The 26,770-nt window shown below is 35.6% G+C and overlaps 1 protein-coding gene across 5 annotated transcripts in view; it reads left to right on the top strand.

Annotated features, from left to right (window-relative positions):
• Positions 1-26,770, top strand: part of SUPT3H (SPT3 homolog, SAGA and STAGA complex component) — a 277,832-nt gene that overhangs the window by 203,041 nt on the left and 48,021 nt on the right. For all 5 annotated transcript variants that reach the window (XM_084513420.1, XM_084513421.1, XM_084513419.1 and 2 more), the window contains 5 exons: positions 10,718-10,793; positions 13,394-13,506; positions 14,134-14,241; positions 14,777-14,965; positions 17,233-17,343. In XM_084513420.1, coding sequence (XP_084369546.1) covers positions 10,718-10,793; positions 13,394-13,506; positions 14,134-14,241; positions 14,777-14,965; positions 17,233-17,343 — 597 coding nt within the window. The remainder of the gene's footprint in view (positions 1-10,717; positions 10,794-13,393; positions 13,507-14,133; positions 14,242-14,776; positions 14,966-17,232; positions 17,344-26,770) is intronic.

Raw genomic sequence — 26,770 nt, 5'->3', positions numbered from 1 at the left:
ATCCATATACAGTAGGTGCTCTTTGCAGTCACTCCCTAATCTCAGGATTAAAACCAAAATCCCATCAAAACTATTGTCATTTTTATAAATACATTAAGGGTCAATAACAGTAAGGGATGGAGGGGACAATTGGTATTACAGAGCAGGAGATGAGGATACATAGGTCCTGTTTCTTCTGTTGAAGGTAATTGATTCATGAAAACTTGAGCAACATTTAAAAAACATTAAAACAACATTTTAGTTTGTTTTGCCACAAATTAGCTGGGATTATATAAAATGTGATTTATTGGAAGGGTTCTGTTGTTTCACAAGTACAAAACATCTACATTTTAGATATTAAAAGCTGCCAGTATATATTGACATAGTTTTTCACGAGGCACTAAGTTTCACTTCGAATTTCAGCCTTTAGAGAGTCTCAAAATATTCCTCTGCTCTTAACCAAACTAAAAAAAATCTGGCAATTTTTGTTAATAATTCAAAACTTTCTATTTTTAAATGAAGTATGAGTAAAGCTTGATCTGAATGTTTCAGTTCATCTTCTTACACAAATTAAAATGTAATTAGTTTAAGAGTTATTGTGAAAATTTTATACAATTCAAAATTATATTTTTTTGAGATTCCCCCCTTTTTTTTGTTTGTTTGTTTTGTTTTTGGTTTTGTTTTGTTTGTTTGTTTTTTTGTGTGTGTGGGGGGGAAGGGAGGTCTGGTTGTTTTTGGGTTTTTTTTGGAGGAGGAAGAGGGAATGGGGATGTTCATTAAGAGAACTCCTGGAGTGACTGACTGGTGGTGATTGTTTTGAATTAATGACAGCATATGTTTCTTTGGTTTTATGTAAACGCCTAATAATTTTGTGGTATATTTATCAATAGGCATGGTGTAAGGGCCTAAATAAATAGATTGTTCCAAATTAGCTGATGGTTCAAATTAACTTACTTCCAAATGCTAAATCATTTTCTTAAATCCTGAACTTTAACATTTTCTTTTTCATCCCTAACATTAGAAAATGAAAAGAAAAAGTCAATAAAAGAGAAGCATTTGCAGAATAAAACATTGCCTTGGGATAATAGTCTTTTTATGATTCGACTTCTCAGCTATATGGTGGAGATAATGCTCATAGAATTCTATGAAGATAAATTTCCCCATGTTTACAAAAATTGAGAAACAATAACAAACAGCAGCATAGAGTATTTTGCATAGTTAAATAAATAGCAAGTGTCACACAATCATCAGCATTTGGCTAATAAAATATTCACACTGGCACAGACTTTGTTCAGTGTTGTGAATGATGTCCCCTTAAATAAATAATAATAATAAATACACCAGTGCTTTTGTTCCAAGCCTTTCAATTCAGACAATGAATTTTTCGGGTCTTGCTTGTGCAGTTTTGATGTTTTATTTTTTATTTTCTCCCTGACCTACTGCAAACTTTGCAACCGTGAAACAAGCCTTGAAAGGTGATTCATTCAGCCTTCACTTGCACTCTATCATGCTCAGAGATCAAGGCAGTGGCAGAACTGAGGTAGGAGTTTTGGATATTGAAATCCTGTTCTTTTTCTGGTGGGGAAGCCTGAGCTAGTCAAGAGGCAGCAGGCAGCCAAATGCAGGCTGTGAGGCTGAGAGAGGTTTCTTATCAGCTATTTTGGGCTTCTTAATGAGAAAGTTACTCTCTCTTTCTAAAAATCCATGCAGATTACACACAGCAGTCACTGTTTTTTTCTGAGGGAAACATTTTTAACTCTATGTGTGACTCACTTATTCCCTGAATTTCATGATTTGATTTCTATCTGGAGCTCCATATATTGCAATTCTCAAATTTGAAAGACTTTTCTAAAAAGAATAAAAGTCTGACCACAGAATTGGACCCTGTGGTATAAGTGCCACAATCTGAATGTGAAATGTCCATGTGCACACTTCTTTTGTTAAAGAAGTCAGAATACATATTTGAGTACTGCTATTTCTTGTTCTCTGATTACAGTCTCATACAAATCTGATTTTTTCTCAGTTACTTCAGGTAATTGTGGATGTTCTCTAGTCACATGCCAAGGAGAGCACAACAGCATACCTGTAGGACAGTGTACTTCAATTTCAATTAATTTACTTTTACTTTTTCAATTAATTTACTTTTACTCACAGATATTCATGAATACACTTCTTAAATAAATTCCTCATACAAGTTTCCAGATTAGGATTTTTCATGGAAAATGGATGAACTAAATCGTTTTACTCATTCTTATAATTAATAAAATGGGTGCGTTAATGAATTAGTGGCCTCCCTTTCAAAAACCTGATCAGTGTCTTGTACAAAATGCATCCTGTAGCTCTTAATCTCCCAGTTAGGACAGCATCTCAGTGTTTTAGGAAGTGCGTTCTAGCTCAAAAGTCAAAACTGTCATGAACTCATGGCAGAACCCAGCCTGCTTAGCAGCAGCCAAGCTCTCTCCAGATCCACGCCAGCCCATTTTCATTTTCAAAAACCTTTTGAGTTGATTTGCACGGTTCCTTCTGAAAGTGGAAGGCTTTAAGATATATTGCTACAAAAGTAATATATGGAGTCTAACTTGGATTTCTAATCCTGAGAGCACATCAATAAAAGGCTATTTCAGAAGCAGTGTCCTGTTCTGCAAGTCCATTTTTTTGCTTTCCTTTCAGAGGAGGGTGCTGACCATCTGCACCAGATTCAATACTAAGTTAGGCGAGCTGTTTGTAGGGTGAGGTCCTACAGCTGTTGAAGTTAAATAAAGTTTCGCTGTGGACCCTGTAGAACCAGGATTTCATTTATGGATTGTAAGACCAAAGTCAGTCTTCTGAAGTGGATTGCTGTAGGGCACAACAAATAATTATGCATATAGCACAAATACCGTGTCTTGAATTTATTGATTTTATGCATGTATATTCTGCTATTGTGTTGGAAGTTAGAGTATTGTTTAATGTAATTTCTCAAGAAACAGTTTTTCAATTATAATATCTTGGGAGGGATGGTGACATCCCCAAGAATGGCAGACACTGTGACAACTGGCTGTTCCACTGCAAATAAATAAATACCTCTTCTTACTGATAGTGAGGCAAAAGACAGAATTATGGTATTTACAAATTAGCTAAGAGGACTGAAATGAATATATACTGCCCATGTTGCCTGAAATTTAGTCCTTTAGTCAATCAGTTATTTAAGTTTCTTCTACTCAAACTTGTCCTTAGTTGTCTTATGCACCTACTTTTAGTGTGGACCTCCAGAGGATTATTCAGGAGGGCATTTTGCAGTACCTGTCAGCAGGCCTGATACACAAAGAATTACAGAGATGTGCCTTGCAGAATAATGAAATTTTTCACAGGTATTGAGGACTTCTTCATTTTTCATTTAACATTAGCAAATTCTGTAATCTATTTTTGGAAGCATATTGATACCAGCTAGTAACAGGACAGAAATTTCTGATGCATGTTTTTAAAATGAAGCTTGTTTTCTTATTTCTATTCAATGATTAAAACCAGTGGAGTGCCTGTCCCTGGCTTTTCCTGAATTTACCTACTGTTCAGCTTCATTAGCTTTACTAGATGCATTGCTTAACAGGTCATGGCTGGAATAATTCTGGACGTACTGGGGGTGAGTGACCAGGCAGAATATGCCTGGGAATTCAGTTTCACTGAGGCTAATTCTGTGTAGGGTCAATCTTCCACTGGTGAACTTCAGGTTGAAGCAGCCCCTTGTACTGTTCCATTCAGACCAGTAGGAGCAGGACTGGATCCTCCAAGGAAGAAGAAGAATCTTCTTCACCCAGCATCGTGAGCAAGTGCGCACGGTATGTTGTGCACGTGCCACTCCAAGCCAGCCTCCATCCAAGACCACAAACAGCCTTTAAGCAAAAAAAAACCTCCATGAATTACTGCCAACAAGACCAAACAAAACATCAGTGTAGTGTGGGGAGGATTTCAGTAGCATGGAAGAAGTGTAGATTCAGGGAATCATGTTGTCAGGCAGCTCTTGAGTTGTTTAGGGCTACATTACCGATTCTGGATGCAAGTGGCTGTACCTAAATTGAGTTCAAAACCAACCTATCTGCAAATAATGATGGTGGAAATATCATGAGGGTGAGAGTTACAAAAGGATTTTTGAGGTGAGACATAATGGCAAGACATTTGCATAGAATCCAATTTAAATATTACCTTAGTACACCTTTTAAATAGAGTTTTTAATCTGTCTACCCTTTTATTTATCCATCTATCCATATCTCTAGTGGTAGCCTTAAAAGAAATATTTTTTGAAGTTTCTCCCAATTTACAATGTTTTGCTTTTGCTTAAAAATATAACCTATAAATGTTGTATTATTTTTAAACTGATTGTGATTTTGACTGTAAGTTTGAAATAAAATGTAAAACTCATTATACAAAAGGACCTACATTGCTGTTTGTATCTCCCAGACTATGAGGTGATGCCTACTTTGATGACTGACCGCTTTACTCGTGAGCTGCTAAAGCTGGTTATATTAACCTCACATATTGATACCGAGTTAGGATAAGTGTTCAGAAGAATGCTATCCAGAAGACATACAAATATCCTAATATTAACCTGACATAAGGCTTTTGATGTACAGCCAGATGAAAACCACAGAAAGGTGTTACAGTGTCCTCAATCAGGAAAGTAAGGGAATATAAGCCTTTTTAATATATTAATAAATTCCACATAACTTTTTAAGTTTGATAGCATATTTTATCCAAAAATATTTTACGGGTTTTGGAAAGCACTGGTAGAAGATAGCCGTAAATTTAACGTGTAGTTTTACAAAATTCATGATGTCGTTTATAATAGCAGAAAAAAAAAAAAAATCTTCCTGTAGAAATCAAAGGTATCTCAAGAACTGGAAATGTTTTGTTTACAGGTTCCAGCTCCAAATTTCAGACCAGCAGTAATAAATTTAGAAAAGGAATTTGGATATGATACGGAGCTGGTTCAAATAAAGACAGTATGTGAGGATTTTGCTTATGTTCAAAGGCAAAGTGTTAGAGCAGTGGTGACTTCCTATCAGGAGACCAGTATTATTTATTCCTTAAGCAATGAGATCATGACTACTGGGAATTAATCCATTCATTTTGTTACTGCCTGCGCATTTCCATTTGCTTTCTTTCTTTAAAATCTCCTTAAAATTTGTACATAATCTTAAATTGTCTTGCCAGCTCCCTTCCTCCTACTTATCTGCTTTGTTAGCTTACATTTTTAAATACTTGGAGGAAGATGGGGGGAGTTAATGAACGCCCAGGATACAGACGCTTTTGTGGAACCAAATTTCCTGAGTCATTCTTTAGTCTTGGCTTTTGTGTTGCCCTATTGGTGATGATATCCTTCGATCATCACTCTCAAAGTAGGATTCCTCTTGCATTTTGGACGACGTTTGTAATTTGGACATGTAGACCTAAGCCAATGTCCACAGAACTCCACTGCTGTTGTCCACTGTGGATGAACTGCAGACAAATTCACAGAAGTGGTTAGTCTGACCTATTTTGAACATCTAGTTTAGGAAAAAGTTGGTCTCTGAAAGCATCTTAATATCTTTTTGATTATAAATATACTTTAGATGACTAATTAGCACACTGTAGATGTCTAACTTTGTCAAGTGAATCCCATCTTTTGTCCATAGACAGTAAATATCCATTTTTCTATCATGAAAAAGTATTATTTTTTTTTTTTTTAAGAAAAGTATATTTTGATATATATTTATTATCATCCACAGCTTGCTTTTATTGCGGTTAAAGTAATAGCACCCTAGCATCTCTGTAACAGTTCTTAAGATTTTAAAGGTTCTTAAGATCTTAAACTCTGTTTATTTGGGAGGGAGGAGAGCATTAGTAATGTATAAAAAAATAAAAAAGAACTTTTATTACTAGTTATAACTGTACAAATACATTAAAATGGAAATCACACAGAATCACAGAATTTCTAGGTTGGAAGAGACCTCAAGATCATCGAGTCCAACCTCTGACCTTCATGGTCTACCTGAAAAAGACCTCATGTTTTCTTCTAGTAATGAAGATATGAGGAACTTTGTACTAAATTCAGGAACTCTCAAAATGGTATTGCATCAAAGGCCTCAGACTTGTTACGCAGACTTGTTCAGATTAATGGTTACTGAGAATGCATGGTATGTTCTATAAGAGGTGGGTAAAAATGATAAAAATCTCCTGTATGTCTGTGTTTTATAGCCAAACCATGTATTGCATTACAAAAGCTATTGATCTTTCCCCAAGTGACATTTTTATTTTCTGTATAAAACTCTGAGTAAGCTTAAACTTTGAACATGCTTACTCTTAAAATGCCTTCTTTTCTTTGCTTACCAATTCAAGTCATCCTTAGAAGAGTAAATACATTTTTCCTTTATGTAACAGAAATCTTCAGATAGTGATAACTTCAGATAATTTCAAGATACAGAGAATAAAAATGTTTTCGTTATATTATGCAAGCTTTTCAATATTGAGCTACTTTGTGCTTTGTTTCACAGATTATAATTATTTTAGTTTAGACATTTTTTGACCTGCAGCGTGTGAGCTGTTATTCTCCAGTCTAAATGAAAAAAAAAAAAATTAAAAGAAATCACATGCAGAGGGTAATCTATGTATGCTTCATGGCAACTTACAATTGAAAGCAGTGGCATCTCTTCTAGTAATATCAGCCACTGCAGGGCAATTTTGTTTTTCTTTCTAGACTAGTCACTCCTTTGAAACCATGATAGGTGCACAGTGAGAAGGTCTTCAGCAAAAGAAATCAGGAAATCATGCCACAATATGAATAAGCAAATAGCCTGAGAAGCCAACATCTTAATTGTTGCCAGCCCAGGGACGCCCAGCTATGCTGTGTGTGCTATTCAAATGTTCCAGTTTAGCAGCTACCCAGCACATTCCCTTCAAACACTGAATAGTCGGTAAGCCAGTTAACATTTGGCCTCTTCTTCCCAAAAGATGTCAAGTGTGACAGCTTTGAAATGGAATCCAAATAAGATTCTTTTCATCCTGCATGGCAGGTGACAGTATTCAGCTCTTTACCTTTTCTTTCTATTCCTAAAGTTTAGTCTTTTTTAGTTCTTCATGCTGCAAGAAAGATATAATGCAACACATTTTTGGAAGACTATGCATACATCTAATGTGCCAGGTCCTATCTACTGCATCCTTCAGCATGTTCCAAGGAAAGCATGCAAAGTATTTTAACTCTGCTGTACACCACATAATTCAGCTTCTTAACTGCTGTAAGTGACTAATACTACTGTAAAGGGAGTGAAAACTCTCTCTATATATATATATATTTAATATATTTTGATGAACCAGTGGGACTGTGCCATTCATGTCATTTATTGTTTCAAGCTGAGATTGCTTCAAGGCAGCATGGACATAAGGTTTCAGTGTTTCATCATGTAGGAAAGACTTAGCAAACTTGTTTTTATACTGATGAAAGAGGACTTCACCTTTGTTGGAATGACTTCTCTTTCAAATAAGACAATTTAGACAATTTCTTATTTAAAGTGTCTGAAATTATAGTTGAAAAAAAAAAAAAAAAGACTATAAAAAATTGCAAGTGGGTATTCTACAGATTTAAAAGGAAGCATTACATAGAGATTATTGAGTTTTCACAGTCTTTCTGTGTCTTGCCCAAAGTTGAATGCTATTTCCTTTAAACTATTCTGCCCCAGAGTAACTGTGTGTTTGCACAATCTTTCTGCTCCCATTTTATCCCATGCTATTGATTCAATTTGAGTTTATCAAATATACCTTAGAAACGTGGAGATAAGAGAACATTAAATTCTTCTAAAGCAGGGATGATATAAGAGAAGATAATTACAGTTTGTAATCTTTAGAAGTGAAGAAGAAAGATGACCTGTTCTCTTCTGCTTTGCTTTGAAGATCATATACCTATCCTATCTATCTATTCATTTTTTCTGCATTTGCTGGTTAATTGTAGACTATTCTAAAACTGGTAGGACTGATGGAAAGGCTGTGAAGTCCTGTGAACTGTGAGTTTGCATGCCATGATATGTTTTGTTTTTTGGAGTGTATTGGGAAGAAAATATAGTCCAGATATTTATGTGAAAAGCTGTTTTTACTTGACTGATTCAACATCAGGCTGAATATGAGGCACAGTATGTTATCATCAAAGCTAAAACAAAATGCACAATGAGCAACAGTAGAAGAAATGTGCTTGTCAGACTGAAGGAAGTAGTTGTTCCCTTCTGCTTGATGCTGTTGAGGCTAAATGTGGAACGCTGTGTCCCATCTGGCACCCTTCAAACCCACAGAAATCCTGAGAAACTGGAAAGGTTGAGCTGAAAGCTAGTGAGAGGTCGTAAGGGCCTTGGAGCGCATGTCCTGTGAGAAGACGCTGAGCTTACTTAGTCTTACTTAGCCTAAGAAGAGGGGCCTGAAAGAGGTTAGGTAACAGCCTACAACAGCTGAAGGACAGTTACGAAGATGGTAGAACCAAAACATTTCCATGTGTAAAATTTCAAAACTTTGTCATATTTAGAGAAGTTCAGTCCATTTGATTACACACATATGGTTAAATTATTTCATTGTTATCTGGCAGTACCCAACTAGTAATTTGTGACTGGCAAAGGCACAAATGATTGCAGAATTTAAACCACATTTCATAAAAAGTTAACATTTAAAATAATTTGAAGAAGATATATCTTAATATGTGAAATATTTAAATCAAAATTAGATGTATTTCAACAAATGTAGTAAAATTATGCAAGAAATTCTAGAACTGCAAATTCTAGTTTATATTATGTGAGAAGTGTCTTGTGCTATGCAGAAGATCAGATTAGATGATCCTGGGGGTTCTTTCTGTCTTGAAAAGTATAGCTGAATTAATTCTGAGGCAAAGCAGATCTCTGTTCTGATCATGCTGGATGAGGATTGAAGTTATTGTGACATTTTTTCTTAAAGGATATAAAATAAATTTAGACTTAATGTCTTGATAGAATAGATTACTGTTTCAGATAAGTAAAAATTTTCAGCCAGATCCAGAAAATGTAGTAGAGATGCCAGAAGAATGCATAGAAGAGGAATAGAAAAATACTTAAGTAGCAGTTTCCATCCTGGTGATTAAGAGTCAAAATACAATAGAAATGAGTGGCTGGGTAGAGATGAAAAGAAAGAAGGAATATCCAAGTATGTTCCTGCACAGTTAGTCATTCAGTTCACTGCTAAATTGAATGTGTTGTCCACCACCACCATCTCATAATTGATGGATTGGAGTGCCATAAAAGAATGACCTAACAGAGAAGAAGAAACTGTGGTTTTGAAGTACTGATTTTTTTTTTTTCTGATACAAGAAAGTGTTAAAAAAAAATCCTGTTGTACAACCAGTCTTCAAATACTCTCATTAACAGCCCTGTTCTTTTCCAGTAAACCAGGTTAAAGAACTCTGCAATTTTGATTTTATCAGATGTAAAAGAGCTTGGGAATTCACAGCAAAATTTGTGTGTGTGTGTTTTGTTTGTTTTTTGTTTGTAATGCAAACACGCCTTCTACTTCACCTTCTGTGTGCATGATGATTTGAGATGTGTGGGCTCCCTGCAGTACGGTCTCAGTGGCATCAGCCCCTCCTGATAGCACTTTGAATCCTTAGTTATAGTTCTGCTCTTACCAGGTTTAATGTTTTATTTTATGTTTGGAAGATAGTTATATTCCTTTCCTCGACATGTAAGACAATATGCCTTCACTGTTTAATAGACTTGATTAAACTGTCTGCTTCTGAAAAGGATAATCATTCTCTTTAATCTACCTACCACTTCCTGCCCCTAATATGTGAAGGATTTAATCTCTTCTAGAGACCAGATCCTTACCTTGTGAAAATGAACTCTGCTCTCTTGAAGTAAACAAAACTCGGGCATGTGCTCATTCTTTAACATGTACTCCAGTGCTGCTTCAAGCATGATTCAGTTACAGCATAGTAATACACAGAAGAGGCTGTACGTAATCTTGACTTTTTTGAAATACAGGCTTTTCATTTACACTTTAATACAGTAGATAACATTTTAAAACATTTTTCTTAAACTCTATTTGTTGTTTCTTCTCAATTAGGTGTTTAGTAGCATGAAAAACTAAGCATAGATTAACAGTGAAAGAAACCAAGACATACACATTTAACACTTAGTTATTATAATATATTATTTACCACTTATGTATTGAATGTCTGTATGGGAAGGGGTACTTCAATATTCTTCTCTGTCTGGTGCACCTTTAATGTGATGTAATTTATTAATTCCAATGATGATAATGCTCCCATCTTAAAAGCACACAGTTTTGGTTCTGCTCAGTGCAGGATACATTGGCCTCAGTCTAGGAGAATGTTTTATTTTTCTGGTCATCTGTAAACATGTAGGCAGACTGCTCATGTGCTTTAGTCTAAATTGTGCATCTCGATGTTTAAATGGGTAAGGTCAAGAGCGCTCGGCACCTTTCCTAACAACCCCATTGCACTGTCTTAGGTGAGAAGTGTGCAAGCAGATCTTTAAAATGAGAATTGACACGCTCCTCTGGGAAGCGTAATGCGCAAGGCTAATAAGCAATCTGTGGTTTATATTTCTGCATCTGAAACTGTTCAATGCATGTTTAATTTGAGGGGTGGGGGTTAGTTGAAGGTTATGGCAGGGGTGCTGTGCTCTGCTGCTATAATTTCTGTTGTGAATGCAGTTCTTGCTGGAATAAGGTACATCATGTACTTCTACTCTTTTGTCAGAGAGCAGAAAGACAAACACGAATGATGGACTCAGTCCAGTATGCAGAATTTTGTGAAAGTCGGCAATTGAGTTTTTGTAAGTATTATAACGTCTGTATTGTAATAAGATGTTAAATTATTATTTCATGTAATAGAGAACACAGCAGAACCTCATATTCTTTGAAAGCACTTTTGTTTCATCCACAATAACAAAACTTTAAATTCTTTGTCCTCATAGCTCCTGGGACCGGTTAATTTAGCATAGTTTTTAGGCTGTTTGGCAGAGTATTTTATTTGACTAGTTACCAGGCTTTCTGTGTGCTCAAATACTGTGCTGGTGGGGACTGCTGCAAAGATAGAACTTGTAAAGAGTTAATGGATTAAAACACCCGTACTTGCCTGAAGTCTGTCATGGTGTTGTTACAGTCAGCACATTAATAAAGTTTCATGGTTGCAGGTTCTTAGGAATGCATCTAAAATTAGGGAAGAGCAGCAAGTTTTGCTTTTATTTTTGTATCCGCAGAGACACAAAGAACTTACTAAAGAGTCTTTTTCTATTTTAAGCTGTAAGCTCCTGCTGTGGAATTTATTCAACATTAGCCAAATTCATCAGTATACGCCATTCCAACACTAATAACATGATGACAGAATTAGGGCTTTACTAGCACTGAAAACCAACTTACTAGAAGTACTTGTGGGCCACAACTATAATGAGCTGTAAATTAATGGGCTTGATCATGTAGCAAAACATCATTACAGAAGCGGTTAAGTGATGACTAAGGTTTTAGGTCAAATGTCAGAGAAAGTGAGGTGAGGGAGCCAGTAAAAGTCATGACAAAACAGCACATGATCCTACAACGCAGGCTAGAACACAATGGTGTCTTTAAATGAGAGACCTTATCTTGTTCTTCCTAGCAGGACACTTAAATTCGAAGAAAGAGTGAGTCATTTATGGCAAATAAATGACACATTCGAAATACTGTTCTGTGTCAGCAAATGTTAGAAAACATGTTTTGTAAGCATTTCTTTTCCTAATTCAGTATGTTTTGTAAGCTTAGTTATAATTTGGCATCATACATCTGTGAGCCATTAGATCAATGATAGCTCAGATTAGGGTGACTTCAGCAAATGAGAAGTTTGTGATAGAGTCGTTTTTAAAACCTGAACATTGTCATCTAGAGACAGAACAAATACAAATCTTAAATTTGCAAAATCACATCAAACGTTGCTGACCAGTGGACTGTGATCTATAAAAACACCCTTGATAGTGTTTTCGTAGTGCTTTTAAATAACTGTGTCTATACAATTCTTTTTCACTGACATTTAATGTCATTAATTCATGATAATTACAGTGCTAAGAAAATAGTATAAAAAGAGACTCACTCACAAATTTAATTACATAATTTGAACTCAACTAGATAGCACATTCTAAAGGCCATGCAGAACATTCATTCAAAACTAACACAAAGATGATTTATGCTTATTTTCTCATTATTCTATTAAAAGTTTAATTTATCAATAAAAAAAATATTGTCTAAAGTAACAAATCCTTTTTATTGTTATATAAACCCATGAGAACTGGATCACAAATCCGGGACTCCAAGAGATCTGTTCTCACAATATATATTCCTAATTACAGCACCACATATTTCTGTGTGGTTTTAAAGACAGGCAAAAGGAAAGGTCCATCAAAGGATCAAGCACCATAGGATCTCATTTCCTCCTAAAAAATAATTATTATTGACATTTGGTTTTCTGCTTTTTATTCTTCAATGAAGGCTTCCTTTAAAGAAACTGTTTCAAATGGTTCTCCCAGCTTGTATTTACTACATTTTGTTTGTCCTGTCTTCACAAACAGCTCTCATTAAGACCACTGTATAACTGGTTTCTTTCTGTGATCAGCTTGTCTGCCCCTGCCTTAAGTAAGATCATCCTTTTTTTTTTGGTTCTTCTGTGAATTTCCATGATGGTTTTTCTGTTCCATTTTCACATCTCTTGTTCTTCCTTTTACTCTCTCAGCAAGTCTCTCATGTTTCTTTGTTCCATATTTTTCTCTGTACTTTCTCCTAAGTGATCTCATCCATTAGCAGTGTGAAGTTCTTGTCTGAATGCTGATCATTTGCAGATCTACATCTATCCTTATGTCTTTATATCCAACACACATTTTAAAAACACTCCTCTACAAATCATTTTGGCTGGCTTGTCAGCACCTAATCCCTACACTGTTAACACAGAACTTCCCAGTTCTTCTTCTATCCTTCTTTATTTGTCTTTGCTGTTGTTAACTCAATTATATAATTTTATCTGGGTTCCAAGCCTCAGATTTGTGTTCTAGTGCCTTTTTCTGTCATTCATCAAAAATGTGACGCAATCCTATTTACCATTCAGTACATTCAAGATCAGATTTGTCCTATCTACTGTCCTCTGATGTAGACTCTTCCTTGTTCTGAAATCTCTTGTGTGATCGATCATCTCTATTTTTCTCTTTCCTCCATGCTGTTCATGGGTTTCCAAGATGTTATGTATGAAATAATCAACTTTCCTCGGTACTTCCATTTTGAATTCCTTCCCTGGCCGATCAAACTGCATTAACACTCCATGTTTAACATTGGCAGTATTTTCTGTGACCGGAAAAATGCTTTATTTTGCCTCCCTGTTGCTAACATTTTCTTTTTCCCTTATGATTTGAACTGACAGCAAAAAAAGCATCCAAGTTTCGTGACTGGTTGGATTGTAGCAGTATGGAAATAAAGCCAAATGCAGTTGCAATGGAGATTTTGGCGTATTTAGCATATGAGACTGTGGCACAGGTAAGGAAGTATACCCTACAGGTTGAACTCTAGTTAAAACAGTATGAATTGGTAACTCTTGGACATACTTCAAACTCAGGTGACTGTGTTGTAGGCACCTTTGGAAGCAAATAGTCACTACTTCAGCTAACGAAGTTAATAGAATTCCTATCTGTCTTTCAATTTACTATATGACAGATGAGTGCTATACCATATTCATCCATCTGATGCGCAAACAGAAATGTTTTCTAATGCTTACAGAAGGGAGCGGAGTCCAGCACGAACTTTATTCAAGTCCAAACTGAAACCACATACTTTGCTATGTGACCTTTGGCAGTGCGCTGAGGTTCATTAAACCCTATTGCACAATTGGATTAAAAAGCAGGATTTCCTGGAAAACAAAATGTTACCTTAGTGCCAAGCCAAGCCCTCTTGGGTAGATAAATTACTCCATATATTTACAAAAGTGGAAAAGGACAGTTCCTTAGGCTAAAATATCTCTGTAATCTTGTTTTCTACTGAGAAATACTAAGAATAATGTGCCTCAACCCACAACTCCTACCTCTCTTCTTTGTTATATTTGCATTCATAGTGAGTACCACGTCAGTAAGCCTACCTATTTAATATTAGCTCTTTTTCCTCCTGCAGTTGGTAGACATGGCCCTTCTGGTTAAACAGGACATGGTTCCTAAGGCTGGTGACCCCTTCAGTCATGCCATATCTGCCACCTTCATACAGTATCACAACTCAACTGAGGTAAATGTTGATTTCTCATGTATTTATATACATGTTATTATTATTGCGGGGGTGAGAGAATAAATGCATTTTGTATTTTAGTATTACGTGTGTTTGGTAGTCTGTTGCATTCAGTGTAGGTTATCTTGAAATCTAGTTTTGGTATGGTCTTCTATTATGGAGTTTACTAACATTGAAGTTACAGATGTAATAGGAAAGACATTAAATTATAGCTCCAAAAATTAAATTCTTAGCAGCATCTTTACATTTAAATGTAACTTCTCTTTCCTTGGGTGGAAATTCCTTCTCTCTCTGTTGCAGATTGGGACATTAAAGTTCACACCCATACTTGTCAGCAGTAGGTGACAAGTACAACAGGTGACAGTACAATAGGTGCTGTATGGCATGCATTGCTGCGATATAGACATTACAGTAGTTGCTAGAATTAGTTAACTTAATGCTTCATTGCATCTCTTCTAAGAGTAAATCTAAGAAGACAATAACTCTATTTTGTGATTTGATTATATAACAGCTGTTTGACATCTTGTTTTGATAGCCACATCTTTTAGGGCAGGCTACAAGTGTGAAGACCAGTCTTGATTCTCCTGAAAACACACCACCCCCTACGCCTACCCCCCCAGCTCCAGCAGGACAGCAACATCTTGGGAAAACACCATCAGGAGCCCTGGGGAATGGAGGAATAGGACAGGACTCTACCAAATCCAAACAAAGGAAAAGAAAAAAGGTATTTGGTGCAGAAGTAAGAAACCAAAACATCTTGAGGATATGATGTGTATCATTTTAAATATTAATTCACATTGATTTTAAGCTACATTGCATGTTAACTACTAATGTTATAGTATGGGCAAACATGTTCAATATTTTTTTGGCCAGAACTTAGCTAAGACTACTCTGTGTTTTGTTGAGGTGACAGTTGCTGTTTCTAAGACAAGCTGTTCCTCTACAGCTGCAGCAGTAGACACCACTCCAGATAACCAACCCCTTCTCTGACAGTTGCAGCTAGAGTAGGTTTTGAGGCTCAAGGTATAAGCAAAGTAGGCAAAGAGGTTGTTCCGATTGTCTTGCTCTCTGCAGCCTTAGGCAGCTGCTTCCTTTGCCTATGACAGCTTTGCCTGATCACCTATATTTTTATGCCAATTGGTTGCATTCAATCTAAATATTTGTTAACTTTGCATAAAATATGGACGTCTCACATTCGGTGTATGAAAAGTAAATATTACAATTCCTGTCTTCTGTTGTAGGTCCTTGGTATTCTATGTCTATGTCTATATGTACCTTAAAACCACAGGGGAAATAGATTTGATTAAATAAACTGGTTAGGAAGCTCTGTGTTAACCACTTAGAGCTTTTTTTTTTTTTTCTTTTAAAGAAAGAAATGTGATGGCAGCAATCGTTTTGCTGCACAACAATGGAATGACTTATGATTTTTTCATGTGTGTTATTCTTTTACAATCAATACTTATTTTTCATGGAATTTTACTAGTAATTTTTATACTGACAGTTAGAAAAGGATTTATTTTTCTCCTTCAGGTGTCATCAGGGCCTTAGATAATTCCTGTCTCTGCTGCTCTTACATTGTATTTAGAAAGCCTTTAGTGAATCCTAAAATCTTTCTGAAGACATTTAGACTGCTTTCTCCTCTTCCTCTTTTTTGTTTTGTATTTGTATATGTTTTGCTTCTCTAGGCAATTTCCATTATTATTCCTAGAAACAAAATTGTAGATGGGGATTAAATTTTTGATACATTGTATTTCACTAGTTTTGTGAGTTTATTTTAAATTTCTGTTGTTTATCTTAATGCCTTTTAAAATAATTAAACTCTAAGAAGTGCACAATTTTAATTAAATGTTCCCATGACATATCCAATTTGGTTAGGTATGTACTAGATATAACTGAGGCATTGAGACAAATGAGTTAATTTGGTGGAGAATGTTATTTTTAGTCCACGAAGGCCCATTCCAGCAAAAAATATTTGAGTTTCGCATTCCGTTACAAATGTCAATCAACAGGGAAGAATCCACCATCTTATTATGAATAATTCTGTACGTAGGTACGTAGGTTTCAGTGGACTCGGCACTCTAGAAATTTCTTTTGTAAAAAATACCCCAAGTTTTAAAGCATTAATATGTAGTGTAAAATATATGGGGAAAGCTGGTACATGTGTACATTTAATTTCAGTGTATAATGTAAGTTTTTGTTCTTGGTGCATTCACTAATACTATTTTCATGAATTTATTACCAAGCAGACATCATTCTGGTAAGTCACCTGAATTCTGGCAAACAGCCATGTCTGGATGAAGCCTAAATGAACATTACCATTTGACTAGAAAGGAGAAAAAAGGAACTTTTTATTTTAAAATCTTGGGGATGCTTTTGTAAAATCAGTGAACTGGTAGCAGTGAAATCTTATTTTTCCCATTCAGGGCTCATCACCCCCCAAAAAATTATTTAAAATTTGAAAACATTCCAGTTTGAGATAATTAAAATATTTTTTCATCCCTCTAACATCATAACGTCACATGTTTCATCTTCAAATTTCAATCTGATATTACTCAATGGTGATTTTGGTGTCAAATTGCTTTCCACTTTGGGTACTTGTTCAATATTTTCCCCACCCCTTGACATCATAATGAAAGCCTGAAATGTTTTAAAAATAGTTTCTGTGGTTATTGCAGTATGACTTATATGACCCTTTCATTTTAGTTAGAACATTTGCTGCTCTTTTCAATTGCAACATACAGCAGCACTAGGTGAAAGATTTAAGAGGACAAATATGGTGTTCTTTGGGTCTCTTAAGCAAAGTTCATGTAAAAGTCCTCTTTGATTTGTTAATAGCTTTTTTTCTCTAATGTAGTGTGTGGCAGCAATGATGTGTATCCTCAGGAAAAAAAAATTGGTCCATTTTATAAAGGTTTATTTTCATACTTTATGCACTGTAGGTCTGTTGTGTGTTTTTGATTTAGTAACAATTTATGTGTTTTTCTGTTGCAGAGCACTGCAGCCTGTGGTATAGAGGCTCAAAGCGATGCCATCCAGCCCAGCCACATCAGAGAGGCCATTCGACGCTATGGCCACAAGATTGGCCCCCTTTCCCCATTCACAGTACGTAATAACAGAGTTATAAAAAGTTATATTTATAATCTTAAAGAACTTTGATTTTCAAGTGGTCAAATGAAGAAGCTTTGGAATTGTTGAGAGCAATTTGTGGTGACTGTAATTTTCTTTATAAAAGTGGCATAATGCTCTTGGGAAATAAAACTTAGTAATTTCTGTCTCTTTTTGGAAAGACAAAAAAGTTTTTTTTTCTTTTAAATATTATTTTCTTTCAATTACAAATTATGCTTTTTTGTTAGTGCTTGAATTTTCTGTTTTTGCAAAGTTTAGGTTTACAGTTATTTTAAATTATATGTATTCCAATATGGTGAGGAGCACTTTATATTCTAAAATTAGTTGTGTGTTAGATACTGCTCCTATTGGAAGCTGAACTCTCAAGTGACACATTTAGGGTTGGAGAAAGAAGAGATTGGTTTCTTTAGACAACTTTGAACCTCAACTAAAATGTAATAGAACTGAGCTTGTGGTAAAACACTGATGGGTTATGAGGTTTTGCCATCATTTTTTCTATGCAAATGGCAATTCCATTGTCCAGAGATGTCAAACAAATTCTTTATTTAAATTTCTCACCTGATAAAAAAATGTAAGTCTCTGATGTCATAAATTGGGGTTATTTTTCTATGAACTATTGTTTTATGTGGCATATATTGTTATTTAGCTTAAAAAATGCATTTAGAAAAGAATGAAAGTCAAAGAAATTATTATAGAAAAAACATACTTGATCTCAGCTTTGAAAAATTAGGAAGAAATTTTCAATTTTTGCAGAGGTTTTAGAAAAGAAAAATTATTCTGAATCTGGAGGAAATTCATCTCCATGAAAATTATATGGAGGAGCATAAACATCAAGGAAACAGTAGTACTTGACCTCAAAAGCTAGGAACAGAAAAAAAAGTAAAAGAGCATGTGAAGTTATAATTTTCTTAGTGTTAAAACTAAGGGCAATACTTTTATGAACGGAACTAGATGTTTGGGATATTATTCTCTTTACATAATTTTACCTCTCCTTTGCCACTCACAAATGCCAGACTAATATCACGTGAAGCGTACAATAGAATTTCTAATCCAAAATAGAGAAGAGCTTTTAGCAGAAGTTTGCAAGAGATAAAGCAAAGAACATGGTTATAGCTTCTGAAAGCAAATATATTTGGTTTTATTTTATTTGGAAAGAACTCTTATAAACAATTACAGAAAGGTAAGTCTTCCTCCTCCAACTATCACTAAAAGGCAGCTTAGTTATTAACCAAACTATGATTGCTTTGCAACCACAAGATATACTAAAATACTCTATTTTTTTCAGTGTCCTGCTAACTTATGAATTTCCCAAACTATACAGCTAACTGAACAATTTTACTTGTTGACACTATCCACTGTCAGCATGGTTAATATGATGATTAAATCTTGTTCCTTCTAAACAAGCCAAGAGACAAGAAATCATGGATAATCTTGTAGATGCATACAGATGTTGTAGAGCTGTAATACTGTTCTTTTTTTTTTTTTTTATTAAAAAAAAAAATCAGGAAGAGCATTATGAAAGATATTATAGTGTATGCATTTAGATCTGCTGATTTGCCCATTTTTCTTTTCACTGCTATCAATCACAGCTGTCCAAAAAGTAACTACCCCAAACTTCCCATAAGTTCGTTACAAATGCAGAAAGCGTGAACACAGACAGATGCTTCCTTTGACCCTACATTTTCCTATTGCCAGACTCTCACTGTTGATTTAAAAAATACTCTACCTAGCCATTTTGAGCAGTGCTGCGGCAGCATTTCTTTTGAACTAACTTCTACTTTCTCCAATTGCCACTGCCTTCACAATACTTTCTTTATATATTTGCGTGACCTCGTAGACTTGATGACAGAACCAGGAGGAAAAGTGGCTTTACTCGGTGCACTTCTTGTGACACTTAACAAACTGCAGGTTTGGTGTTTGCAAGAGCTGGAACACAACCACAGTTCATGCTGGTGTCCATCCTGTCCCATATTTTCCCAATTAGCATGTAAATGAGAAGTATGCCGTTGTGTTTAATCCTCTGTCTTTTATCCATTGTGTTTTATCCTCTGAATTCTATTGTTAAATCAGATTTATTAGATAATTCTAATATTTTTTGACTCTGTAAAAGGTGACTTTGATGAGCATCTTGGCTTGAGAGGTTTATTTCAGAAGAATTGCAGAATCAGCATAGGATCCCTAATTTTCCCATCATGAAGAGGATTTAGTAGGATACTTCAGAACTGGTCAGAACCAGTAGTAATTATCTGAACCTTGGTAATTCGCTTTCTGAAAGTGGACTTAAGCTCAGAATATTACCAATACAGATAAACATCTGCTTGTAGAAATGGCTGAAGCCATGAGATTATTTAAACTTAGGCTGCAAAACTTGACTATGCTGAAGTACACACAAATGAGTGTTTGAAGGCACACCTTCGTAACTGCATTGTGTAGACTCAAGTTGCCATTGTTAATTGTTTCTGAAGTCTTTTCCCCATTTCACTGTTGAGCGCAAAGGTGCTCAACAGTGAAATGAGAGGAGGGAGCTGGAGCCAGTTTTTGCCTCAACAAAACTTGATGGTTTTCTTCTCTGATTCTGACTTTTTCTGAGAGCCCTTCAGGGTGATGTTTGAGCACTATCTGAGGTAGACTCATCAGACTTGATTTGGTTGCTTAAAGGCAGATGCTGGAATAACTTGTATGGTTTGCATTTTTAGCCCAGGAGGACCTTCTTCACAATGCTTGTCATATCCATTAGGCAGTTGCAGGTGCCTTATTTAAGACATCCCATAATATCTCTAAGGTTAGGTATCTGGATCTTTAGTATTACCCGATAGTTCTCTTGCTACTGTTTTGAGAGGGCAAGAAGTAAACAGGAAAAACAAGAAGAGAAGTTATTCTAGAGATATTAGAATATGGAAAGATTCCACCCAGCGTCAGGAAAGCTAGAATTGATTTCTGACAGTGGCATTCATGACTTATGTGGCATTATTGTGGCATCAGGCATAATACCTAGAGTGGAATTTAGTCTAAAACCTTTAAAGCCTAACTTTACAAACAGTCACTTGCATTTGTTCTGGATGCTTCAAGTTCTCAGTATCCTCAAAAAAATGAGTTCTTACAGGTCTTAAACCGCGACTCCAAACCAACGGTGCCTATTACAAATCTAGATCTTTCTACCTCTGTTTTCTGTTTGACAGTGAGGATTATAATTGTTTGGCACCAGAGTTTGTCCAGAGATAAATTTATAGGATTATTATGATAAGGCAATGACATGTCTGCCAAAATATTTTTTATTATGGAAATATAAAGAAATTTCATTCGGTGAAGCTGACTTTCAGTAAATAAGACTGAATTTAACACTTGTTGAGTCAGACTGGCATTCATCTACTAAATGATTAAGAGAAATATTGAGTTTTCATCAATAGCTATGTGTCGTTAGATTCAGTGAAGTCAGGCTTTCAGCTGTTTCCACCCTAAAAACTAACCCTAAAATCATGTAGACAAGTTAGTAATATTTTTTTATTATTATTTTTTATATTTATATTTATTTTTTTAACCATATTTTCTTCGATTTCTCATAAGCCTGCTTATCTTTCTTCCACATGAGAATTTGTAATTAATAGGTTCCCTCACAGAGTCTGTTGTGAGATTTTTCTTCATGTACAGATATTTCACACTAAGTTTTCTGAGATCGGTAAGAAGAAAAAAAGAAGTGCAAATATGTTTTTTTTACAGGGAGAATGTATAATAAGTCCTAGAATCCTGACTGTGAACACAATAACCTGAAATAACTTAATAAGTTAAGGAACATACAGAAAGTCTCATAACAGGATTATTGGGCAAAATAAGTTACCCAAAGCATTCGACAACAATTTTCTTAAAACAAGAAGTATGTTATTCTGAAAAATTGTTAGATGTATGTCTATTCAACATTAAGGAGGATTTACAGAAGATCCTTACCCTCACTTTAAGTTAGTAAGAAATAATGGACAGCCCAAGACTATTTCTTCATTTTAAATAATTCCTATCTCATTGCAGCCAGTCATATGAGGCATTTTCATTTGGGAGATTATTTTTAATTTAAGTAGAGTTGGCTTTTGGCTTTTTGCCATGCTGCCTAAAGTGAGGCATTCAGTGGTCTCCCTGAAATTCACTGTGTATCATTTTTAGTGTTTATGATTTAACAAAATTGGTTTTAGAAAGACTTTATCATCAGTGCAAATTAATTTAGTTTAAATCTCAGTACATCTGGAGAAACAACTTTAAAAATCTCGTTCTGCAAAATATCTGATAATACATCTTGATTTAACATTGTGAGAGACTAAAAAATCAGTGTTCTATATGAAAAATTCTATTCAGATGATAGCATTTCAATCCTAAAGCAGATACCATTCTCACAGCCTTTCTATAAACATGCAGATTTTGTCAATACCAGTCTTTTGTTTTTTCTCTGCCATACATGTAGGCTTGAATCTTCCTTTTTTTTTTTTTTCCTCACCTGTTTACTGTTTCTGAAAGTGGAGCAGCAAGCAGGCTGCTTTATTGTACTCTTCTGGCATTTTTACATCCTTTTTCACTTGTGACCTGACTTTATCCTGCCAATATTTTTTATTTTCCATTTTTTATTATGTGACCGTGCCGTCTTTAAGGGCAGCATTAAGCTGTGTCACACTCCCAGGTTAAGTCCCATGTCTTGAAGGAGGGGAATCTCAGCTCTGACAAGCCAGGACTCTGCAGTTCTTAGACTAAAGCTAATTTCTGCCCTGTTGGAAGGTCACCCTCATCAGTGGCAAGACCCTTACAGGACTGCAAAAACATTCTCAAGGTTCAACATCAGGCTCCAAAAATGTGAAAAAGCTCTACCTTTGTTCTCCTGTGTGGCTTACCAGAAGAGACCTGCCCTTCTTTAAGACATTAATAACACGGTCATGAGCGATGGTTCATTCATATTTGATCCAGATACTCTCCAAAGGTTATTTGAATCACTTCCTATAGAGACTCTGATGCATGGACCTTGATTCTGCTTCTCTGAATAAAATTCACTTGTTTCCTTGGAACAGCTCAGAAGAGGATCTGAACTGATAAGAGAATGTTCTTCTGCTCTTGTATTTACCCTACAAGTCCTCGTTGCAGTGTGGGTTGTTCAGCTTTTCCTTAGACTGTTTTTCCATTCCTCAGTCGTTCTGCTGACAGCAGAGCAGCCAGGTATGCTAGATCAGAGGACCAGGAGCCTTACACACATAGATGTTGGTTCTAATTTTGTCTTGGCAGCAAAGTGTTTTTTCATCAAGAAATTTCTTTGGATGTGGGACTAACTTTGGGAGGGTTGCATTCAATGTGAGGTTCAGTTATGGGTAGGCTGAATTCTTGCCTGAGCACCATCAGTCATGGTATCGTATTGAAGCATCATATTGGAGGAGACAGACGAGTGGACCTCATAAGGTTGGTTCCATTCCAGGAATTTCCAAAGTCAACTTTTGTATTTTAGATTTAAACAAGAAAGCAGTTGTTTATATCCAGGATCCCTCTCAGATCTCTTTTGCTGGTGTAACTCGCTGATGTTGATGCAGATCTTATCTTCCAGGTCCTCACATGGGATTCAGGAAGACAAGTCTTCCTTATACCATCTTACAAGTAGGGCATCAGATTGTTCTCAGTGCTAGGGTTCTCATTGTTTAGCTCCATTGTCACTCTTCCTACACACTACTACTCCAAATGATTAAAACAAATGAGTTTAGTTTTCTCAGCTCATTCAATTAACCTTTGTCATTCTTCAAATCTCTTATTTTTAAAAGAGGAAAGACTTTCTATGAGTAATGTTGTGGTGCAATTCATGAGTGTCTCTTCACGTCACCCATCCTTGGATGTTTTCAAAGTGTCTGATAAACTGTTTTTTCTTCTAGTTAGAAAACTAATTCTCTGGCAACTTTGGTTCAAGTACTAACTTTCTGAATGCTGCAGGCCCATGACGACTGCCAGTCCCTCACTTACTATATCTGTCCCTGAAAATATCCCTTCTAGTGGCTTCAGTAAGGTCAGGGGAAGGTTTAGATCCTTCTGATCGTTTTTCAATATGACACCATAGAAAATATGACACCTCAGACTTCTGTCTAAAATTATTTTGAAGTTTTGCACTATCTAGGAAATATACATACCCTATGTCAAATGGTTCCTATTCCTAAGATCTGAAGAATTGCCCATATAGAAAGCATGGTTATAGAAAGATCAGCTGGAAGATTGCTAATATAGCTCATCTATGTTTGATTGGACAAATGCCACAGACCACAACATCATTAAATCTTATATGTTGTAGAAGTAGTTTTTTAATATAGATTACAGGGGGCTACTGAGTGCTCCATCTATACTTTTACCAAACACTACAAAAATTAAGGGACAGTGGTCATTTTAATTGCATGAAAACTCAAAGGTCTGCTGGTATGTCTGGGTAGAGAACTAATTTGTTGAAGCTGGGTACTGTGTGAAAAAGCCCTTGAAGAAGGAGAGGTTAATTTTCTGTAATTTATTTGCATATATTTTGGTTTTGTATTTTCCCATCTTCCCATCTCCTAATTTCTTTCAGACTTCCAGGTAGAAGGGCTTTTGTGGCAGTTTGGCTAATGCAAAAAATAATGAATTATGACTAAGATTTCATTTGACTGGGAATAATAGCTTCACAGTACATCAGAAAGGAGTTCTTCCTGCATACACCAAGAGTCATTTCGTACTTGCCATCCAGTGTTTTACTGGGTATGAATCTAAGATTGCTGTGTGAGGTTAGTGTGGTAGAGTCCTGGTGTGCTTTGTATCTTGGTTTCCCATGAGAATCCAGGTACATTTCCTAAATGCAGTCTTACTGGGTTAGTAAGATTGTTTAGACTGTTTAGCCCAGAACCGGTGATGTCACTAACTGAGAATTAATGTAAACTGTTCTGAATGAAAACAAAATAAATAAATTAAGACTATTAGGTAATGATTAGTTTTGTTAGATTGATGTTTTTTAAAAACATAGAGAGATTGAGTATTTTCAGTTATACCAGTTATAGAGGTGAACAGTACTAGTAGCAGAAATAGTTGCTGTGGTACTTAGCTTTTTATAACATCATTGTTACAGACTCCTCAAACTGTTGTTTTTTGTTGTTGTTTTTTTTTTTTCTTTTTCCTGTTAACATCGATTCGAAAATTCACTTGACTACTTGACTTTTCTGGGGTAATATCTGATGTGCTGTGTTTGGCAATTTTATTTGAAAGAGTCACAATGCAGTGTTTCTTAGGTCTTTGACACCAGAGGGAGAGACAAGAGAGAAGGAAGCGCAGAAACAAAGCAAAATTTCTTTGAATATTCATCCCAGGATGCTGTTGACTGAGAGAAACCCATGCCATATGGAATTCGTCAAAGAACATGTGGCTTGTGGATTTGCATGTCAACTGGCTGGTCATGCTGACTGATATTGGTAGTTAGGAAACTGAAGCACTTTATAGGATAATGGATGTTCCATGACTCATGCTTCTAGGTGTATGAAAGAAAATTTGGAAGCTTACATCCAATATCGCAATTGCACAGTTTTTAGGTTCTCCACCTGAAAGTCTAGGATTTTAATAGGACTCCTGCCAGCTTCATTCTTTGACATTTCAGAATGAATTGACCCTCGTTGACCTATATTCAAAATGTTCCCAAGGGTCTGCAAGCCTCTGATTTTGTGTTCTGGTGCAGTTTGAGACATACATGCTAGAACCGTGCTATTGCTGTGTTGTACCATTGTGATTCACGTTCTGTACTTGGTTTCACCGAATCTTGCTGGTTTTGAGTAGCTGAAACTTAATGGAACTGAGAAGAATCACGTTAGTTTTAGTTACCAGCTGAAAGCATATTTTCTTTCAGAAATGACTAGATTTCTGGAGGATATTATGCGACGAACTTTTTTTTTTTTTTTGGTAGAACATTTCAAAATGCTAATGTTACTTCTAAAATGGAGAACCTGATAGTAAGTACAAAGTTCATCATTTACTACTACAAACCCCATCCTCACATATACAGCATTGTGATTATATCCTTGATTAAAAATATATATATATATATAGGAGGATATTTTGTAACAAAAAGTACATAGTCTTTTGGGATTATTTTCTCAAAGTTATTGTGTGTTTGTCAAGCACCAGCAGTGGTATTTTCTGACATCTTTTCTTTGTTGTTTTGTCATGGTTGTCCTTGCTCTTCCATCCAAGCTGGTGATAGGTGTTCCTAATAAGGCAGTTTTGGAAGAAGAGTTTGGCTGTGTAATTTATTCTTTAGGAGCATTTGATGGATGTTGGTTTGGACAAAAAGAGCACTTTGAAAGTTTTATAATCATATGGTAAATGGGAACTAACATTAAACTAGTGAAAATGATCCGTTTGCATTTATTTTGACCTTAATAGCTATGTCAAAATGACTAACATAATTAGAGTAGTTAGGTTTTGTCTCCAAGTGCAAGCCACAATGGAAAGCAGCAAGTGTACTCTAGATTCTTCTGTATTGTATCATGTCTAAGGTAGTCTAGACATATATTTTATCCGCATATTCTCTTTTGACACTATTGGGCGGTGCTTATTGTTGACTACTTTAAAGCATGGCCCAGACTTTCAAGGAGCAGAGATATACATAATGAGTTTTTAAAATAGCACTATGTAATTTTTCAAGACATGAAAGAGAACATACGTAACTCTTCATCATGTGGGATGATGCAATTCCGTCTGTTGTACCTGAGTCTATTTTTCTGTACTCTGTGTATTTAGCTTAAAGAAGACATTTTGTGGCCATTAATTCATTGCAGGCTAAATCTTACTTCCTTGTTCAAGCAAAACTTAATGGGAAGTATGCCTACATTAAGATGAATGGACTTTTCATATTCAGAGATGAATTTTTGTGTGGCTATAAAATTAATTGATAAGAATGGCCTAATGCTTGGACATAACCTCTATTATCAATCTTTTACACACATTCTTTTTCTCATAATTCATCTAGATATTAGAGGAGTATAATAATACTGACTGTCTGGTAGTTAAGCATCAGCACAGTCTGTCCCAAAAGCTCATGTAAATGATGTTGGTGTCACAACCCTTTACATGGAGAATATAACCATATGATTAGGTTATTTTGTGGTTCATTCAGATGAGTGGTCTAAGTATTAGGTACATTGAAGTGTGACCTAGAATGAAGGGAGAAGGAGGATTGTTTCTCTTACGTGTAGAAAACGTACAATAGGAATGCAGTGAAAAGTTTTTTTGAGGAAAATTTACACTTTCTTGTAGCATGATGTGCATCTATCTTTGCAGGATACCTTCCTTCTATACATCCTTGCAGTGAAATTCCTTCACGAAACTTTGGTTCTGGACTCTTAATTAATTTACACCAGGGCAGCGTCTGTGATTTCAATAACATTAA

The sequence above is a fragment of the Aythya ferina genome, assembly GCF_964211825.1.
Source record: "Aythya ferina genome assembly, chromosome: 3".
Lineage (NCBI taxonomy): Eukaryota > Metazoa > Chordata > Aves > Anseriformes > Anatidae > Aythya > Aythya ferina.
The sequence above is the reverse complement of the archived record's forward strand: the minus strand, read 5'-3'. Positions and strand labels throughout refer to the sequence as shown.